The 19,562-nt window shown below is 48.4% G+C and overlaps 2 protein-coding genes across 7 annotated transcripts in view; both read left to right on the top strand.

Moving 5' to 3' along the window:
* Positions 1–519: 519 nt before the first annotated feature.
* ARPIN (actin related protein 2/3 complex inhibitor) lies at positions 520–12,217 on the top strand. Its single transcript, XM_019945880.3, has 6 exons — positions 520–772; positions 3,340–3,415; positions 6,270–6,402; positions 9,535–9,741; positions 10,122–10,285; positions 11,133–12,217. The coding sequence occupies exons 1-6, from the start codon at positions 681–683 to the stop codon at positions 11,139–11,141; spliced, it is 681 nt and encodes a 226-aa protein (XP_019801439.2). The 5' UTR covers positions 520–680; the 3' UTR covers positions 11,142–12,217.
* A 2,702-nt stretch (positions 12,218–14,919) lies between these two features.
* AP3S2 (adaptor related protein complex 3 subunit sigma 2) overlaps positions 14,920–19,562 on the top strand; it is a 62,997-nt gene continuing 58,354 nt past the window's right edge. For 2 of the 6 annotated variants that reach the window (XM_004312926.4, XM_073801410.1), the window contains exon 1: positions 16,013–16,170. In XM_004312926.4, coding sequence (XP_004312974.1) covers positions 16,102–16,170 — 69 coding nt within the window. In that variant the 5' untranslated portion in view covers positions 16,013–16,101. Of the gene's footprint in view, positions 16,171–19,562 lie in introns of all 6 variants that reach the window. The other 4 variants (XM_073801411.1, XM_073801412.1, XR_012330286.1 and 1 more) reach the window with 4 other exon arrangements.

Below are 19,562 nucleotides of genomic sequence, written 5' to 3'. Positions count from 1 at the left end.
TACAACCCCTCTGATACTGACCCCGTTTTACAGAGGAGGAAGCACGGGCTCAGAGAGGTTGAGGAACTTGCCCAAGCTCACACAGCTGGGATTCCAACCTTGTTAGGCCGTAGATCTTGACACCCAAGACCAGGCTCCTTCGTTACAGATCCCTGGAGCCCCTCCCTCAGCCACTGTGCGACCTCGCGCGCGGGCATAAAGAGCAAGTCTGTACTTAGCACCCCGCCGTCCCTGAGGGTTGTTCCCTTTTTCCCATTCCTGCTCTCTGGAAACTCATCCTTTCAGAGCTGATCCTATAGGCTCTCTGGGCCTCAATTTCCCCTTTGTGCGTGTGTGGGGCAGGGGTCTCCTTCTAGTAACAAGGAAGAGGGAGAGAAAGAGAAGGGAGTGGCTCCCTTCCCCACCCCCACCCTCGGGGCTAAGGTCCTAGCCGGGTCTTCAGGGAAGCCCACCTCCCGCCAAGCAAGGTCCCACGGGCAGGAATGGGGCTCGGCCCCTTTAAATCCCGCGCGGGAACGCCCGGGGCTGGGCCGCGCCGGTCCCGGATCTGCAGCTGGGAATTGTTGGTCTCCGCGTGTCCTCCCGGTGCTTCCCCTCGCTGTACCCCACCTCGCGGTGCCCCCAGCCCAGCGTGCAGGCTCCTTGCGCCAGGCCTTGAGGGCACCGCGGCCGTGGGGAGAATGAGCCGCATCTATCACGACAGCGCCCTCCGGAACAAGGCGGTTCAGAGCGCGCGGCTGCCCGGGGCCTGGGACCCCGCCGCCCACCAGGGGTAGGCTCCGCCCGCGTCTCCCCACCGCTTCCCGGGCCCGGCCTCCGTTGGCTCCCGAGGCTCAGCTTTGAATCTGGGCTCCCTGGTTGGCAGGGGGAGGGGGTGCGCTAGCGGGGTCGGGTGCGGGTGGGAGGAAGGGCGGGGCTCGCCAAAGACCTCCCTGGCCTCCAGACCGCTCCTCCCTGCGCTCCCCTCGGAGCGCACCCCCCTGAGACACTGATCGGCGTGAAGCTCACCGAGGGTCGGTCCCGACTCCCAAGCAGGGCTCAAAAGGCGGTGCTTACTTCACGTCAGCCTTTGTCTCAACCCCACCCCGGTGACTCTAAGCTTCACCCCGCTGCCTTGCCTTCAGGCTTTTGCACAGGCTGCACCCCGCTCCGGAAGGGACAGTGTCCTGCTGGACGGCAACAGCGGGTGGGAGTTGGCTTGGCAGGGCCACGGGAGGGGCAGGGCCTGTCTGGAGGGCGTGTTAGATCCGGAGGGCCAGGCCCTGCCATCACGGACGCCGAGGTCATGAGAACGAATGGACAATTCAATTTGCAATTACAAACACTAAAGAATGAAGGGCGCAAGGGGCGGGGTGCGGTAGGGGCAAGTAAGGTCCAGGGTGTTTTCACTTTTCATCCCCATCCCTTCAGCTGCCCCCACCCCTCTCCCATTTCCGTGGTTCCAGAAAAGGAAGTCCCCAGGTTCTGCTTTTATGAAAACTAGAATTGGGAAGCGGGGGTCCAGTTCCTCTCAGTGAGGGACACTGCGATCTTGGGCTTGTCACGAAACTTCTGAGTGGGTTTCTCCACTTCTAAAGTGGATACGAATGAGAACAGGAATATGAAAATGCTTTAAAACAGATGCAAAGGGAAGATACTTTATAGCAGCTTAGACCCCGCCCCCCCCCCCCAAATTCGGTGAAATAAAAAAGTAAAGTCCTCCGGTCAGAATGGCCATCATCAAAAAATCTACAAACAATAAATGCTGGAGAGGGTGTGGAGAAAAGAGAACCCTCTTGCACTGTTGGTGGGAATGTAAATTGATACAGCCACTATGGAGAACAGTAAGGAGGTTCCTTGAAAAACTAAAAAAGAATTACCGTATGACCCAGCAATCCCACTACTGGGCATATACCCTGAGAAAACCATAATTCTAAAGGAGTCATGGGGCTTCCCTGGTGGCGCAGTGGTTAAGAATCCACCTACCAATGCAGGGGACACAGGTTTGAGCCCTGGTCTGGGAAGATCCCACATGCTGCGGAGCAGCTAAGCCGGTGTGCCACAGCTACCGAGCCTGCGTTCTAGAGCCTCCGAGCCACAACTCCTGAGCCCGCGTGCCACAACTACTGAAGCCCGCACACCTAGAGCCCGTGCTCTGCAACAAGAGAAGCCACCACAATGAGAAGCTAGCGTACCACAACAAAGAGTAGCCCCTGCCCCCTGCAACTAGAGAAAGCCTGCATGCAGCAACAAAGACCCAACACAGCCAAAAATAAATAAATTTAAAAAATAATTTAAAAAAAAGAGTCATGTACCACAATGTTCATTGTAGCACTATTTACAATAGCCAAGTCATGGAAGCAACCTAAGTGTCCATCGACAGATGAATGGATAAAGAAGATGTGGCACATATATACAATGGAATATTACTCAGCCATAAAAAGAAATGAAATTGAGTTATTTGTAGTGAGGTGGATGGACCCAGAGTCTGTCATACAGAGTGAAGTAAGTCAGAAAGAGAAAAACAAATACTGTATGCTAACACATATATATGGAATCCAAAAAAAAAAAAAAAGGTTCTGATGAACCTAGGGACAGGACAGGAATAAAGGCACAGACGTAGAGAATGGACTTGAGGACACGGGGAGGGGGAAGGGTAAGCTGGGACAAAGTGAGAGAGTAGCATTGACATAAATACACGACCAAATGTATAAAAGATAGCTAGTGGGAAGCAGCTGGATATCACAGGGAGATCAGCTTCGTGCTTTGAGACCACCTAGAGGAGTGAGATAAGGAGGGTGGGAGGGAGACGCAAGAGGGAGGGGATATGGGGATATATGTATACATATAGCTGATTCACTTTGTTATACAGCAAGAACTAACACAACATTGTAAAGCAATTATACTCCAATAAAGATGTTTAAAAAAAGTAAAGTCCTTTATATTTAGTAAACACAATAGTTTACAAAGCGCCTTCATATTCATGATCATATGTTATTGTCATAGAAGCAGAGTGAGGTGGCTATTACTCTCCCATTTGGTGGATAAGAAGACTGAGGCTCTGGTTACAGCAACCCCTGCAGAAGGGGCCATAGCTCAGTCTTGCAGCCTGTCAATGTTCCTTCCTACCCTCCAGATGGTGCCCCAGCCTTTGGGACCCTCAGAGGAGTGGGGGCCCAGTGTGGGAGCCCAGAGAAAGGGGCTGCATCATACTGGGCCTGCCCAGGGACCGGGTAAATGGGAGACACACCTGGGACTTGCTTCTCTCCTAGTGCAGACCCTGACCTGGGCCATTGCACTTGTGGTTCTTGCCTGAGGACTGACAGAACCAGTTGAGCCCTCATTCTCTCTCATCCTTAGGGGGAATGGCGTCCTGCTGGAAGGAGAACTGGTCGATGTATCTCGGCACAGCATCTTGGATGACCATGGCAGGAAGGTGAGGATGTTTCCCTGGGGGCACCCGCAGGGCACTGGCTTCAGGGTCCTCACCCACCAAAGCATCTCTCTGCTTGGCTCTGCCAGTGCCAAGACTTGGGGTCCAGCTCTTTCCCTGAGGGGCTCACAGGGCAGGTGGGGGGGTGTTGGTTGGGAGATTAGCAGCCAAAAGGGGCGACAGATGGAAGAGGTCAGTTAGGGCTGTGCTGGGTTTGATGGGAGGGCCTGGGTTCTTGCTGAGAAGACAGACCAGGCCCTAAACCCGAGGGGTGTGTTTGGGGTCAGGACTGGGAGTGAGGTGAGTGGTTCAGGACTCAGGCTGTGGGTTCTGAGTGGGCTGGAAGGCCTGCCTTCTGAAGAGGTCCTGTCACCTTCTGATGGAACAAATTTAGAGTGCTGGGAAGCTTGCTGGGTAGGCAGGATGAGTGGCTCTTTATTCTGGGGCTGAAGGTCCAGCTCCTGTCCTCTGGCCTGGTGGTTCCCACTGCCTCCGGACCTGATGGACAAGGTCAGAGTGAAGTTATCTGCCTGTGTGGGTGCAAGGTCAACAGTGACCTTCCCCTTTAGGGGTACCAGCTCTGTAGCTGGGAAGTCGTGTGTACTTTGGATTGTTTAAAATTGAATTACTTTAAATGCACGGTTGGAGTTTGCTGTTAGAAGGCGCCTTGAAGTGACTGCATTTGCAGAGTGGTGAATATCTTAGCATGGGTTTACACATCTTTTTTTTTTTTCTTTTCTTTTCTTTTTGGCTGAACTGCAAGGCTTGAAGGATCTTAATTCCCTGACCAGGGATCGAACCCTGGCTCCCTGCAGTAGAAGCACGGAGTCCTAACCACGGGACTGCCAGGGCATTCCCTTGCACATCTTTTAATATCACTGTGTGGCTGGGTGTTTTGGAATGTTGGATTTTTATAAAGCAGGTCACTGGTGTGGACCTGGACCTCCACGTGTGTAGGGGTGTGAGAGTGTTGAGGTGGGAGGAGGGTTGCTGAGTTCTGGGCCTTTGTTTCCAGCCTGAGTGTCAAGCCACGTTGCCCGGGGCTTCGGTTCCCATGTCCATGCCCTTCTCCTCTTGTCCTCTGAGCCTCCTGGGGTTATGCCCTTTATCACCCGCCCATCTCAGATGTCCATGGACACTCCTGGCATTCTCCATTCTGTACTAGCCAGTGTTTCTTTCCTGAGCACTAATCCTAAATCTCCACCCCCCCCAAATAACCCCACCCAGATGTGCTGACCACCTTATCTCCTTGATCTGTAGAACCAAGCTCATTAAATCCCTTCTTGAGGCAGGCCAGAGGCCTGGGGCTACACACAGCTGTTTTTTCACCCACACCCCATGTGAACAGCCTCAGCTCCGGCTCAGCACTAGTTTCAGGTCAAGAGATGCTTTGCTGCACCCTCCCCTCCTTAGCACGCAGGTCAGCAGGCTGAGCACAGCGGTCTGGAGCCCTAGCCACCCTGCCCAGGAGAGCCCAGCAGTAGCTGAGTGGAGCTGGCCAGCCTCGGCCGTCCTCCACAGGCAGGGTGTCCTCCAGCCCCTCTCCAAACTTGCCTTCTCCAACTCCTTCTTTCCTAATGATAGTGCACTAGACGCCCCCAACCACCAGCCTGCAAACCTCCACTGTCTCCCCTCCCCCCTCCCCCAGGTGAGTAATGTCTAGTCCTGCAGGCCTCCTACCTTGACCATTTTCCCCTCCCCTCCCTTCCTCTTTCCATGTCTGCTCACCTCACATGGGCCCTCAGGAACTCAGCCTGTCCTGACTAAACCTTGCACCCCCTCTCCTGGCTTCTGGCTGCGCCCAGCGCCCATTCCTGCCCTGCTGCCAGCTTGTCTCCTGAAAGACACCTCTCAGGGTCTCGCTGCTGTCCAAAAACCTTTCAGGATTCCTTCTAGTCTACCACATAAAATGCAAACTCCAAATGCCAACTCAAGGCTGATCCCCCACTTGCTTCCCCAGCCTGGACTCCCATGAGACCTCTCAGGGTCCTGCATTGCTCAAACATCCACACAGGACCTTGACTTTTATTTTATGTACTTGTCCAGGCTCTTAATATTCTTCCTACACCCTTATCCCACAGTTGCAGGTTTCTCCCCACTCTGAGACCTTGCCTTCTCTGTTTCTCCCAGGAAGTGGTTTCCTTCTCTTTAATCTCCTGTTTTGTGTGTGTGTGTGTGTGTGTGTGTGTTTTATTATAATATTTATTTATTTAACTTTTTATTGATGTATAGTTGATCTACAGTGTCGTCAGTCTCCTGTTTTGACTAGGACAGCTGGCAAAGAATTTACAGCACATTTCATGCTTTATACTGTGCTTGCTCCTTGAACCCTTACAACGTGCCTGAAAGTAGACATCACGTTGTCTCCAGACAACAGGGGAAACTGAGGCTAGGGGTGATTTTCTCCAGGACTCACATCTGTTGGAAGAGGCACAGTGGCTGTCCTCACTCAGAACTCCATTTCAGTGCCCTTTCCATGGCATCTTGGCTGCTTCTGCTTCTGCTTCATGGTATTTGGGCTCCTTGGTGCTCGGGTTATGGTTTTCTGTATATTCTTTCTGTCTCTCATATGTGGAGGCCTTGGGGTCAGGCTCTGAGCCCGCCCTCTCATGGACGTCTAGCCATGGTTCATTATGTGTGGCAAGTGCTCTACTAAACACATGAATGAATGAATGAATGAATGAATATTGGGAGTGGAAGCCTGTGGCCAGCTTGAATATCTTTTGGAGGTGGGGTGGGATTCTGGGGTAGAGAGTGAGGTTGAGGGGGCTGCAACCAGAGCACTTGGGGAGTGTGTGTTGTGTTGGAGGCTGAAGGGAATGAAGCAGCCCCTCACTGCCTCTCTGCTTGGTCCCAGGAGCGCTACTACGTGCTGTATATCCGGCCTAGTCACATCCATTGCCGTAAGTTCGACCCCAAGGGAAATGAAATCGAGCCCAACTTCAGCGCCACCAGGAAGGTGAACACAGGCTTCCTCATGTCATCCTATAGTAGGTACCCTTCGCCCTTTCTCCCTCAGAGCCTTCATACACTGTGGTCTTCCTTTGTCTCCAGAGGTCTCTTGGTCCCTAGAAAGTGTCTTCTCAGCATGGTCGGCCTTGAAGTCCATGTTTGGCCTGAGGGGCCCCTGGCTGGACTCTTCCTGCCCCCCCATTCACTCAGAGGATCCCTGGTGCCCTACCTCAGTGCTGAGGACCTGGGTGCCTTCCCAGCTCCTGCCATCTCCTGCAGTCTGGCAGAATCGTCCATGAACCTGCCTTAGTGCAGAGCCCAGGCCAGGTGGCCTCCATTTTCCTGCCAAAATGCTCACTTGGTTCTTGGGCCCTTTGTGATCTTATTCCTCTTCCCAGTTTTGGCTGGAGAAGGACCTTCTTGCTGTCTGCCCCGTGTGAGAAGGTTTTGAGGTTGAGTGGGTACTCATCATCCCTCTATCATTTTATCCATTCATGCTTTCAGTTGCTCATTGAGTATCTGAACATTTAGTGAGAATCCACCATGTGCCAGACTCTGAGCTGCATGCTGAGGGTTCAGGGACTAGCAAGACTCGGACTTGCACACAAGCCGTTCTCAGGCTGGTAGAGGAGATGGACAGGCCATGACTGGAGCCCTAGCGGGGGCTCTGAGCCCAGGCAGGCGTGGTTGGGGGAGGTGCGCTGGAGGAGGGAATGCCAGTACTGGATCCTGAAAGACATGCAGGTATCAGCAGGGTGCCAGGGCTTGGAAGGGTGTTTCAGAGAGGGGGCAGGGTGCCAAGGGCATTCTGGGAACTGAGGGCTCCGGCAGGTGAAGAGCAGCCCTGCAGAGAGGGCACTCAGTCGAGGGTGCAGGGGAGCTCTGCGTGAGTGGTTTTAAGTTAGGTGAGTGATATGATTAGATTTGCTCTTTTTGAAAATGAATTTATTTATTTTTGGCTGCGTTGGGTCTTCGTTGCTGCATGTGGCCTTGCTCTAGTTGCAGTGAGTGGGGGCTACTCTTCGTTGTGGTGGGTGGGCTTCTCATTGCAGTGGCTTCTCTTGTTGTGGAGCACAGGCTCTAGGCACTCGGGCTTCAGTAGTTGTGGCACGCGGGCTCAGTTGCTCCGCGGCATGTGGGATCTTCCCAGACCAGGGCTCGAACCCGTGTCCCCTGCATCAGCAGGCGGATTCTTAACCGCTGCACCACCACGGAAGTCCAGATTTGCTTTTTAAAATCCCTGGGGAAGTGAAGAGACTGGAGACCAGAAGGCTATTAGGAGGCCATGATGGCATCTAGGAGGGCCCAGGATTAAGGACTGGTCAGTGAGGATGGAGAGACTGGGCAGACTCAAGATAGAGGAGGGACCATGGCCTCGGTGTTTGTTTGGATATGGGGGGAGTCAGGGATGACCCCAGGATTCGGGCTCAGGTGCCAGGTTTGCGGAATGGAGGTGCAAGAGGAGGAGGTTTGGGGAGAAGATATCTGTTTGGGACACATGGCATTAGCCACGTGGTGGTGCTTCCAGGTAGAGGTAGATGTGCTCTAGGGACTTGGTACAGTTCTAGAACCCAGGAAGAGGGCTGGGCTGGCAGCAGGTATTTCGGAGTCATCACACATGGGTCGTATTGAAGCTGTGCCAGTGGACAGGGTCAGCCAGGAAGTTGTCCTGGGGAACAGCAACAACGGGGGCGGACAGGGAAGGAGCCTTGTAAGGAGCAGGGGCGGGAACGCTGGCGGGGTCTGAGCGGGGTGGGGCAGGTGTGTGTCTCTGAAGCCCAGCGAAGCCCAGGGGTGAGGAGTAGCAGTGGAGTCAGGCGGTGCCCAAGGCCCAGGTAAGTCGGGACGGCGGAGCATCCAGTGGCTTCACAGTGACATGCTCCCCAGTGACTGGTGGGGGGTGAACAGTGTCTAGAGTAGTGGGTGCCAGAGCCGGAATGCAGGAAGATGGTAAGGAAAGATCCAAGAGAGGAGAAGGAGAGGCAAGTCCTGGAGGAGGTGGGAGGGGGTGGGCTCTGGGGCCCAGATGAGCTGGCCTGAGGCAGGAGGGGAGACACCTCGTCCTTTGAGACAGATGGGAAGGAGGAGAGGTTTCTTGCGGTTCTAGGTAACTGGACAGGTAGGTGGTGGCCCCACCTCTGGCTTCTGTTATCTTGCGAAGTAGGAGATGAGGTGGCTTGTCTGGGGGACAGTGGGCAGGGTGAGGGTTGAGGAGAAAGTTCTCTGTGTGAGCAAGGTGTCTAGGGAATCCCAGAAGGCATCCCTGACGGAGCTTGGCAGAGGTTTTACACCACAAATGGAGCATGGTCTGGTGTTCGGGACTCGCGGCCGCCCTGGGTATCAGTGTGGGGAAGGCAGCCAGTGGACGGCACTGGGGTTGCCATACTCTCAACGCTGCAAGTTCTCACTTCTTAGTCTGGGACCGGGACTCCCCCCTCCATGCTGCCCCCGCCCTGGGATTAGCGGATTTGGGACTTTCAGGGTAGGCGGGTGACAGGCTGTTGGAACCTTCCCTGAGCCTCTGCGCTCTGCCCAAGCCAGGATGAGCAGGCCAGTAGAGAGTATGAGGACCACCAAAGTTTGCTGCTGGTTCCAGCAGACCCCACCCCAGCCAGGGAGTCCCTGAGAGCCCAGAGAGAACCCTGCCTGGTCACTGGGGTCTCAGTGGGAAGGCAGAATTGTGTGAAGGGCTTGAATCCTGCCTCCTCCACTGACTAGCTCTGTAACCTTGGGCAAATTACTTAACCTGTCTAAGCCTTAATTTTCTCATCTGTGAATAGGGATAGTAAAAACATTGACACTTGCTGAGTGCCAGGCCCCATGCTAAGTGCTTTACGTGCATTCGATATTTCTTTCACATGTCACGTCAGTCCCATCGGGTAGGTACCTCTTTTATCCTTATTTGTCAGGCACAGAGAGAGGTTAAGTAACTTGCCTGTGGTCACACAGCATGTAAGCATATTTGCACCAGCTAGCCTGGCTCCAGAGCCCGTAGCCATAACTCCTCTGTGATGTGTTCCTTGAGTACTGGCAGGATGGGAACTCAGAGCCCCTACCTTCAGGTGGTTGTGAGCGTGTACAACACTGAGGCCTCACCTGGCTCCTAAAAAGCCCTCCTAGAGTGCTTGCTATTACAGTAGTAATGACTGTCTCGTGCTGTGTGCCTGCAGAGGTGGAAGCCAAGGGGAACACCGACAGACTCACGCCTGAGGCACTGAAGGGGCTGGTGAACAAGCCAGAGCTGCTTGCACTGACGGAGAGCCTCACCCCCGACCAGACAGTGGCATTCTGGATGCCTGAGTCGGAGATGGAGGCCGTGGAGCTCGAGCTGGGGGCTGGGGTACGGCTGAAGACTCGAGGCGACGGCCCCTTCCTGGGTGAGCAGTGCAGCCCTCACTGTGGCCTGATGCTCCTATATGGCCTGTGGGGGCTCCTGGCCTCCTGTCTGAGGCTTACCCACCCCTCCTGCTTCGAGTTCATGGAGCAGGCCACATCTGGCCTCCCCGTGGACAAGACCCCTTGAGATTTATTCCTAAGTCCCTGGGCAAGTGCTTTGGGGCCAATAGCCTGAACACTTTGGATCCTGGGGTGCTGCCCAGTCCCATGGTTCCTGTGGGTGACCTCTCCTATCCATTGCCTTGGGGGTCCCATCCAGGGCCTCCCTGAGCACACTCAGGCCTAGGGGACCCCAGCAGAACGGGCCAGCCCCCACTATGTTTCTGCCACACGGAGAGAGGCCTTTAACTTCTCATTTCAGATTCATTAGCCAAACTCGAGGCTGGAACAGTGACCAAGTGTAATTTCGCTGGTGATGGGAAGATGGGGGCATCCTGGACAGACAACATCATGGCTCAAAAGTCTTCAGAGAGGGCTGCAGTGGAGACCCGAGAGCAGGGGGACGGCGCCGAGGACGAGGAGTGGGTAAGTCCGGGGAGATAACCATGGACCTGGAGTTGGTGTGGTTCATCTCCTGGCAGGAGTTTTGTATGCACTGGTTGTGGTTGGGTGTAGGACAGCAGCATAAACTTTACTCCCCAGCTTTGGTGGAATTCCTGAGAGTGTGTTAGCATCAGGAAAATTCCCTCAAGGTGTGAAGGGACCTTTCTTCTTGGTGGGTCTGAACTGTGCCAATCAACAAGAGAGCCCCAAAGATTTATGAAAGCAAGGGATGGAAAGAAGGGAGTGCAGAGGGGAACCAAGGAGACTTAATTCCATTAAGGCTCCAAACATTTCTACTTCAAGTGAATACATTAGCCATGTTGAGCAGCTGAATGAGCATTTTTCCCCCCTTTGTTCTCGGCTTCCTGCCCAGAGTGGCTGGAAAATGGCTGACCTGGTCCTTAATAGTTATTTTGGCCCAAAGTTCAGCCTCCTCGTTGATCCTCAGCCTACTCACGGTTGATTTGGTATTTTGAGGTATATTTCACCTGAAGATTTGAATTGGTGTCAAAAGGCCCCAGATTGAATGTTTAAAACAAAGTCTCAGAAAAATGGGCTCTTGATCTAGGTGATGAAGATGATGATATTTGCCAGAGAAAGCAGGGCAGATAGAGGGAGTGGATTCCCTTTTGTCTTAATAGAGTGAGTCTTGGACTAAAAAACAATTGGAGTTGCCAGGCTGGCTCCCTGGGCCAACACTAATGAGATGAGGCCAAGGCAGGTAGCCACGGGCCCCCCGGTACCACTCATTCGAACCCTTGTTTGTCTGATGACGGTAGAAGACTTTTACGAAATGTGCTCTGTTCATATCTCTTTACTTTACCTCTAGGACGACTGAGGTCAGTGAGAGATGGGGTGCCTCCGGGGCCCACTGTTGAGCATTTCTTCCATCAACTTTCACTCTGGAGCTCGAGAGAGCAGGTCCACCAAGCCTTGCCTGGTTCTTCCCTACAGCCACTGTGGAATACCCTTTGAACAAGCTCTGCTAAAATCAAACGCAAGAGCCTGACGTTAGACGTGGGGCCCCAGCCTGTGGCTCATGGAGGGTCCCTCCCTGGATGTGAGTCTAGCCTTCCTAGACATTTTCATGGTGGCCCTCACCCTGAGTGGCAGCCTTGTTTCTGGAGGCAGGCAGGGGGCAAGTCCCCCAGGGCAGTCAGAAGAACTGGACTTGGTTTTGGTGCAGAACTGGTGGGGAATCCCTCATCTGCATGCAGAGTGGCTCAGAGGAGAAGTTAGCGGGGCCTCCTTCTTCTGTCCTTGTTGTATTTCTTGCTTTCCTTCTGCAATTGCCCTCCTCCCTAGCACTCTGTGCTGTAGCCTCTGCCCTCCTGCTCAAGCCTCCTTGTCCCCTGTGCTCTTTTCAGTCCCCAGAGCTGCCAGTTCTTTACTCCTCCTCTGGTTCTCTGCCACCCTGAGGGTTCCTGTCTCCTGACCTCCTTTGGCGGCTTTCCTGGGAATGCTCTTTTCAGGGAGGCTGAGAGCGTTCACAGGTGTGGCCAGCTGGTCTCCAACTCTGACTCATTCTGCCAGGCCACATTTTGGACAACACCTTTTTTCTTGTTTTGTACCTTGAGAACTTTTTACGAATGAGTAAATCTTCAGGAAGGATTCCTCTACACTGACTGTGTTATTATTAGGTATAAACTGAGCAACCTCCCTATAAGAAGAAAGCTGTATCTTTTTGGTCATGAACATTGCCTTGCTGGGTAGTATGCCCACACCCACATCTATGAAGAGATCTGGAGTTGAAATCTACACGTCCTAAGAATGGGTAGGGACTTGGTGGAATGTGGATCCTGCTTCTCTCAGGGAAAAGAGGGGTGGTGGTAAACTAACAATTATGGAGTCCCCTAATGTGTCAAACACAGCACTAGATGCTTTCCGTGATGATAATTATAGTCCCTGACTGTTGAGTGCCTCTTGGTTCTATTACTTGTGCCAAGCACTTCCAGTATCTTACTTAATTGTCACAACAATCCCAAGAGGCACATGTGATCATTATCTCCATTTTTTTTTCATATGGTTTTCATGGTTGAGGTCCCAGCGTTTATTATCAGGGTTCAAACTTTCATTTGCCTTCCTGCATATTTGAGCCTGGGCTCAACAATATGGCTGTGAGGCTTGGGGTTAACACTTCATTTAGGCCACCTGAAGTCACAGGTCACTGGACTGCCCTCGGGTCTCTTCTGTTCTTGTTGCCCTTTTCTTAGTTCACATACTCGTTCTCTTACCTCAGCTACTATAGAAGCCGCCTCGCTAGTGTCCTGTGTCTGAATGGGGCTGGCTCACTGTTGAGCATGCTGGGACCTCAACCATGTGGTGGCCAGGGGAGGGGTTAAACAGGAGGAGGACTGGGGACACTGACATGGGGAGAGGCACCCAGTGAGGGCATCCTGTTGCCCAAAGCACTGTGGCCAAAGGGTATGGCAAGCTCACGTGGGCAGGCCACCATTCTAAACGAGGAGGCACAGCGTGTCAATGGGGGAGCCCCTGGGCAACAACTAGGCTTGGTGTCTTGGTGGGGTGGGGATGGGCTCCTGGAAGGAAAAGGCCATGGTGGCTGGAGCTTAGAGAATGGTGGGAGGTTGGGCATGGCATCTTCAGCATGTTAAGTATTTTGGGACTTTATCCTTAATACCTTGGAAGCCAGTGATCCCCGGGAGAGTAGTAAGATCTGATTTGTATATTTCAAAGATCACTTGACTGCAGAGAAACTGAAGGCAATGAGCCCAACTAGGAGACTGCTGCAGTGGTGGGGGTGAGAGCCTAGAGTGATTTAGTCTATAGCAGTGGCAGAGGAGATGGAAAGAAATTCAGGTAGACAGGTGGAAAGGGACTTTCCAGCAAGAGAAGAGGACCTGCAAGGCCATGGAGGTGGGGGAGTGGCCCGATCTTGGAATATGCAATTTCTGTACATGGTCATTGCAATTTTATACCAACACATAAAATTTGATAATCCTTTTTCAATTGATGTTATATAACTACTTCCTATCAATATATCACTAGTCTTCATGTCATTGTTTTTAAGATTGACTACCTTAATAGCTCTATTATTTTCCAGAATTTGGGTAATTAATTGATCCCTCTTTGGAGCTATCTGTGTCAAAAACTATTGTAAATTACATAGTTCCCTCAATCTCACCTGCCTCCCCCCGCCACTATATTTTGTTTTGTTTTGTTTTGTTTTTTAAGATTTTTTGATGTGGACCATTTTTAAAGTCTTTATTGAATCTGTTACAATATTGCTTCTGTTTATCTTTTGTTTTTTTTGGTGCGAGGCATGTGGGATCTTAGCTCCTGGACCAGGGATCAAACCTGTACCCCCTGCGCTGGAAGGTGAAGGCTTAACCACTGGACCGCCAGGGAAGTTCCCAGGGTTATTTCTTTAGGGATGGATTCCTAGGAGTGAGATTACTGGGAATCTAGGAATTCTTTGTAAAGGTCTTGGGTTTTTTTTTTTCTGTTTGTTTTGTTTTGTTTTTTTTGGCCACGCCATTGCGGCATGTGGGATCTTCCCTGACCAGGGGTTGAACCCATGCCCCCTGCATTGGAAGCTGTAAAGGTCTTGTTATATTGCCAAATTGCTTTCCAAAAGGGTTGTTCTAAATTATAATCTCACCAGCAAGGTAGGAGAGGACTACTTTCATGCTACCCTTGCTAGACTTGGGTATGATAATATTTTAAAATTTGATATTTGATAAGGTAAAAATAACACTTTAATTTTAAGTTAATACTTTAATTTTAATTAGCCTTTTCCCCCATTAATAGTGAGCTTAAGCATTTTATTTCATGTTCATTTTCTAGATGTATTTCCTCATTTGTTACTCAGTTCCTTTGCCCATTTATTACTGAGGGGGGGGAGGTTTTTTTGGTTTATCAGTTATTTATATTTTAAATATAACCATTTGCCATATTTAAAAAACTTTTCCATTTAAAAAAATTGACTTACAAACGTAAAATTTTTGTATAGCTATATCTTGACCTTTTATGATTTTTATTGCTTCTAAGCTTATATACTCTTTTCAGATGTTAGATTCTCTATCATTTTCTTCCATTCTAGTTATTACTTGGTTTTGTATTTAACTCTGTATTCCACTCTGCCTTTAATTTGAGAGAGTATGAAGGGAGATAACTAAATTGCTTATTTTCAAATTGCTAACCAGTTATCCCAACACACTGAATTCCTTCCCACTGTCAAGATATGATGTCTTCCACATCACATATTAAAATCACTTATACTTAAATTATCCATTATATTTCAATAAGTCTCCCTTTAATGACAATGTGAACTATCAGAGTAGGTTTTAATAGTTGGTAGAGCTAGGTCTCACTTATTATTCTTCTGTTTCAGAATTTTTTTTGGTATTCCTCCTCAACATTTGAAATATTTTGTCAAGTTTCAGTGCATATTTATTGCCTTTGGATTCTTTTAAATGAAAAAAAACTCTGGCTACAAGAGTAATACATTTTATTTTAGAAAATTTAAAATAAGAAAAAAATATAATTCCACCACCATTTTTAAAATCACTTATGTAGTACTCAGTTATATACCATGCACTGCTCTGAGTACTTACAAATATTAACTCTTTTTGTGCTATACCAACTGTCTTAGGTAAGTAGAATTTTTTTTTCAAGTAGAAATAAACTAGTCTTACAGTAAAGGAAACTGATATTATGCCTGTTTTACAAATGATGACACTTGCCCAAGGTGCACAGGTGGTGGAGAGAGCCAGGGTTTTGATCAGAGCAGTGTGGTTCCACCGGCCTGTGGTGAACACTATGATGCTGCCATTCCATCAGACACAATTATTATTCATATTTTGGTGTATATACTTCCAATCTTTTACAAAGTGGAGTGTCCCTCTACATACATATGCATGTGGATCAATGCATTTAACCAGTTTCTCATTTTGGAATAATTAGTTTGCTTCCCACTTTCCCCTGTAATAAGACTGCTGAGAGGTATGTTCTTGAGGCTAAATCTTTTCACACACCCACATCGTTTTATTATAAATTCTAAAACTGGAAATGCTGGGTCTAATGTTCAATATATTTTAAAGGCTTGATAAATATTGTCAACTGTCCTTTGGGTAGGTGATTCCAATTTGCAGCTCTATCTGTGATATAAGGACGTGCCCCACCTCACCCGCACTAAGTCATTAAAAGAAAATACAAAAACTTTACTAATTTGGGGTCGCCGGTACCTTTTAAAAGGAATTGCATTAAAGATCCCTTAATTCCACCATTCGCTATCTACCGTGGAGAGAGAGCCCTTTTGCACGAGGAGGCACATATATAATTCACTACAGCATTGTATGTAATACTAAAAAATAAAAATGAACCTAACTTTCCCCAACCGGGGAATGGCTAAATTAGCCTGCATCTCCACACCGCGCAACGTTCTGCAGTGTTAAGGGGAAGGTAAGACTGCATGTGTTAAGGCAGACGACGATAAAGGGAGACTCCCGCTGCGCTTCACCTGGGAGCGCGGCTGCTCTTGGGCTTTCTGCTTCTTGATCCGCTTTTCCGGTGTGCTCGGCTTTGCGCCAGGCCCGGGATTCTGCGGCCCTAGCCTCGGTGTCTGCACCAGCCTTACCCCCGCAACCCGCCGCCAGTCCTGGAGCCTTCTCCAAGGCGTGCCGGGAAACCGGACTCTTGGTGGTCGGGCCCTTGGGCTCCGGGACATGTTTCCGGGAGCTACTTTCAGCAGCGCACCAACCGGAAGCGTCCGTGTTGTGGCGGAAGGAGGTGCTCTCTGGAAGCAGCCGGTGGTGAAAGGAGCGTGGCGGGCAAAGATGATTCAGGCGATTCTGGTTTTCAATAACCACGGGAAGCCGCGGCTAGTCCGCTTCTACCAGCGTTTCGTGAGTGCGGCCGAGCTTCGTCACATCCTTTCGGGGCACCTGCGCCCCTTCTCTCTCTTTGTCCCGTACGGCGCACGCGGGCATCGCCCGCTGACCTCCTAGGCCTCCTGCACCGTATATGTGATCTTCCCCAGACCGGGGCCAGTGTCAGGCCTTGTGTCCCACGCCCCGCTACCCCCGCTCTTTTCCACCCCTTCCTGGATCCCGGCATTTTTGTGCCATTTTTGTGACACTTCTCGCAGAGTCTCAGGGCTCTATAAATGGTGTGTGTGTGTGTGGAGGGGGTGTGCCTCATGGACAACTTGAATGATTGAAATCAAATGAATCTCAAATTAATTAAACTGTTAAACGCAGTTTCACGAGGAGGAAGAAATATGCAGCTTTTTAATTATTTTGCTTTAGCTAACGGATTTGGAAAAGTGCTTTCTTGGAATTATTTTGCTTCAGTGTAGGCTGGGACCGCCCAGGAGCTAGATACCTTTCACTACGTAGAGTTGAAGAAAAAGTCAGTTTGAAAGTGGGAAATGTTGAGAAATTGTACGTGATAATGTGAATTTGAATTTTCCAAAGGCGTTACTCTGGAAAAAATAAACATCATTATTTGCCTCCTGCCACCCGACGTTTTATTTCTTCGTGGCTAGGTTTCAAAATGTTAAGTACGTAATTGTGAAACCATAGAGTGGAAAGTGTCAGAAAACTTATGTTCAGGCCTCAGCAACACCTTATTTTACCCTTGTGTCAAGTTAACAAAAATCTTTTTCAGACTTCATTTCCTCTTTTGTCAAGTAGAAATGAAAAAAAATTTTTTTTACCTTTTTCGTAGAATTTTTTAGCTAGGTTACATTTTATTATATCGATTTTATATTAACATTCAATAACACTATTCAACTTGTATTTGCATTTGTGTGTGTGTGAATTTTTCTCTCAGGTTTTTTAAAGTGTTATTGAGATACGTTACATACCATACAGTTCACCTTTTAAAACTATATAGTAGAATGGTTTTTAGTACTTTACAGAGTTATGCAACCATCACCACAATTTTAGAACATTTTCATTATCCCAAAAAGGAACCCCCTACCCGTTAGCAATCATTCTGTGTTTCCCCCTCAACTCCCCCAGCCCTAGGCAACCACTAATCTACTTTCTATCTCTCTAAATTTGCCTATTCTGGACATTTCATATAAAATGGAATCATACAATATGTGGTCTTTTATGACTGGCTTCTATTACTTAGTATAATGTTTTCAAGGTTCATCTATGTTGGAGTGTGTATCTGTTCTTTATTCCTTTTTATTGCCAAATTATATTCCATTGTGTGGATGCGCCACATTTTGATTGTCCATTCATCAGTTGATATTTCCACCTGTGGCTCTTGTGAATAATGCTGCTGTGAACACTGATGTACAGGCTTTTGTGTGAGCATGTATTTTCATTTCCCTTGGGTATATATCTAGGAGTAGAATTGCTGAGTCACGTAGTAACTTTATGGTGATCATTCGGAGGAACTGCCAAACTGCTTTCCAAAGTGGCTGCACCATTTTACATTCCTATCAACAATATATAAGAATTCCAATTTTTCCACCTCCCTATCAACATTTTCTATTATGTCTTTGATTAAAGACATTTTAGTAGGTGTAAAGTGGATTCTTGCGGTTTCAAAAATTTTTCTAATGACTAATAATGTTGAGCATCTTTTCATGTCTTTATCGACCATTTGTTTATCTTCTTTGGAGAGCATAGGATTTTTATAAGACCTAAATTAATTCCTAAGTGAAAGTTACCTTGAAAACTGCAGAGTACTAAAAGATATGAGGGATTATTAAAATGATTGAGAGATGTAAGCAATTGGTAGTTTGCTATTTTGTTGAATTAGAAATTAGGTAACCTCACCATTTCATAGTGCTTACCCACTGACTATCACCACTTCCCTGTAGAATCAGATAAAAGGCTTTGCAAGATGTTTTGGTCAGTTTAAAAAAGTGCTGATGCTTAGCATGTTTTGTATTTCTGGGTACACAGAGTTAATCCTTTACAGCATCCTGGCGTCTGTGAGCTTTCTGAATTCTTTAAATGGAAACCAGAAAATAGTGATTGATTTACTCAAACTTACAGTGACCAGTTATTAGCAAGTTTTCATTTATCCATTTGGTAAATGAGAGAGCCACTGTATACCAGTGTAAGTCAAGGTTATGAAAAGTAATTTCTCCACAATGACATTTTCCCTGTTTTTTCCTGTTTCGTTTAAATAACTAACCATTTCAAGTCTAAATTCAATGCTGTAGGAAGAAAGGGGTTAATGTTACTTGAATCTATGTTCTGACTCTTTAAGGGAAGTCCAATCTGAAGGTTTTCTTAAGCTTTGCTACTCAAAATGTTGTCCTCAGACCAGCAGCATTGTTATCACCTGGAAACTTGTTAGAAATGCAGTCTCAGGACTTAGCCCAGACCTACTAAATTAAAATCTGCATTTTAACAACATTCCCGGGTGATTCATTATACATTGAGATTTTTTTTGGCCCTGCCACGTGGCTTGCAGAATCTTAGTTCCCCAACCAGGGATTGAAACTGTGCCTTTGGCAGTGAAAGTGCAGAGTCCTAACCACTGGACTGCCAGGGAAGTCCCATTATACATTGGGCACTGGTCTAGAGCTTTTAATTACTTTTGTCTTTTTTTTTTTTTTTTTTTTTGGCCATGCAGCATGTAGGATCTTAGTTCCCCGATTAGGAATGGAATCTGAATCCCCTGCATTGAAAGCGCCAAGTCTTAACCACTGGACCTCCAGGGAATCCCTACTTCTGCCTTAATGATTGATTTCTCCCTCCCACTATCCTTTTTTAAAAACCATACTTACTATGAACTTCATATGTATAAATGGAAATCAAATGTGAGTTATCAAGAGATTCCATCACAGTTGAGCTTTCTGGAGTGTAGTAAGTGAAAAAAGGTGTTTATACCTCTGTAATTGTTCAAGATTCTAATCTGTAAATAGAACATTTTCTGTCTTTCTCTGTAGTACTTTGTTGGTAACACAGCATCTTATATGTAATGTCTGTATTACCAGTACAGAAGATGGCAAATGCAGGTTTTTAAAGCACGTACACGATTACATCTTGACTTCCTTAAAGTGTTAGACCTATTAACGTTTGTTATTTGCCCTGGCATAGATGTTTTCTAGAGTAAGACAAAATATTTCGGAACCAGGCCTTCTAGTTATTCTTTGACCTTGTATGAGAGTTTGTCAGTTCTCCTTTCCTTGGTTATTCACAGTAAAGAAATCTCAGCTTACCTATCAGGATGGTAATGGTTAGGGACTAGATATCTAGGTAAATATACCCTATTTTAATTCCTGTAACAGAGACTTGTCGTCAATTTTTCCATAGATTCCCCTTTT

This window comes from Tursiops truncatus, chromosome 2, assembly GCF_011762595.2.
Source record: "Tursiops truncatus isolate mTurTru1 chromosome 2, mTurTru1.mat.Y, whole genome shotgun sequence".
NCBI lineage: Eukaryota > Metazoa > Chordata > Mammalia > Artiodactyla > Delphinidae > Tursiops > Tursiops truncatus.
The sequence above is the reverse complement of the archived record's forward strand: the minus strand, read 5'-3'. Positions and strand labels throughout refer to the sequence as shown.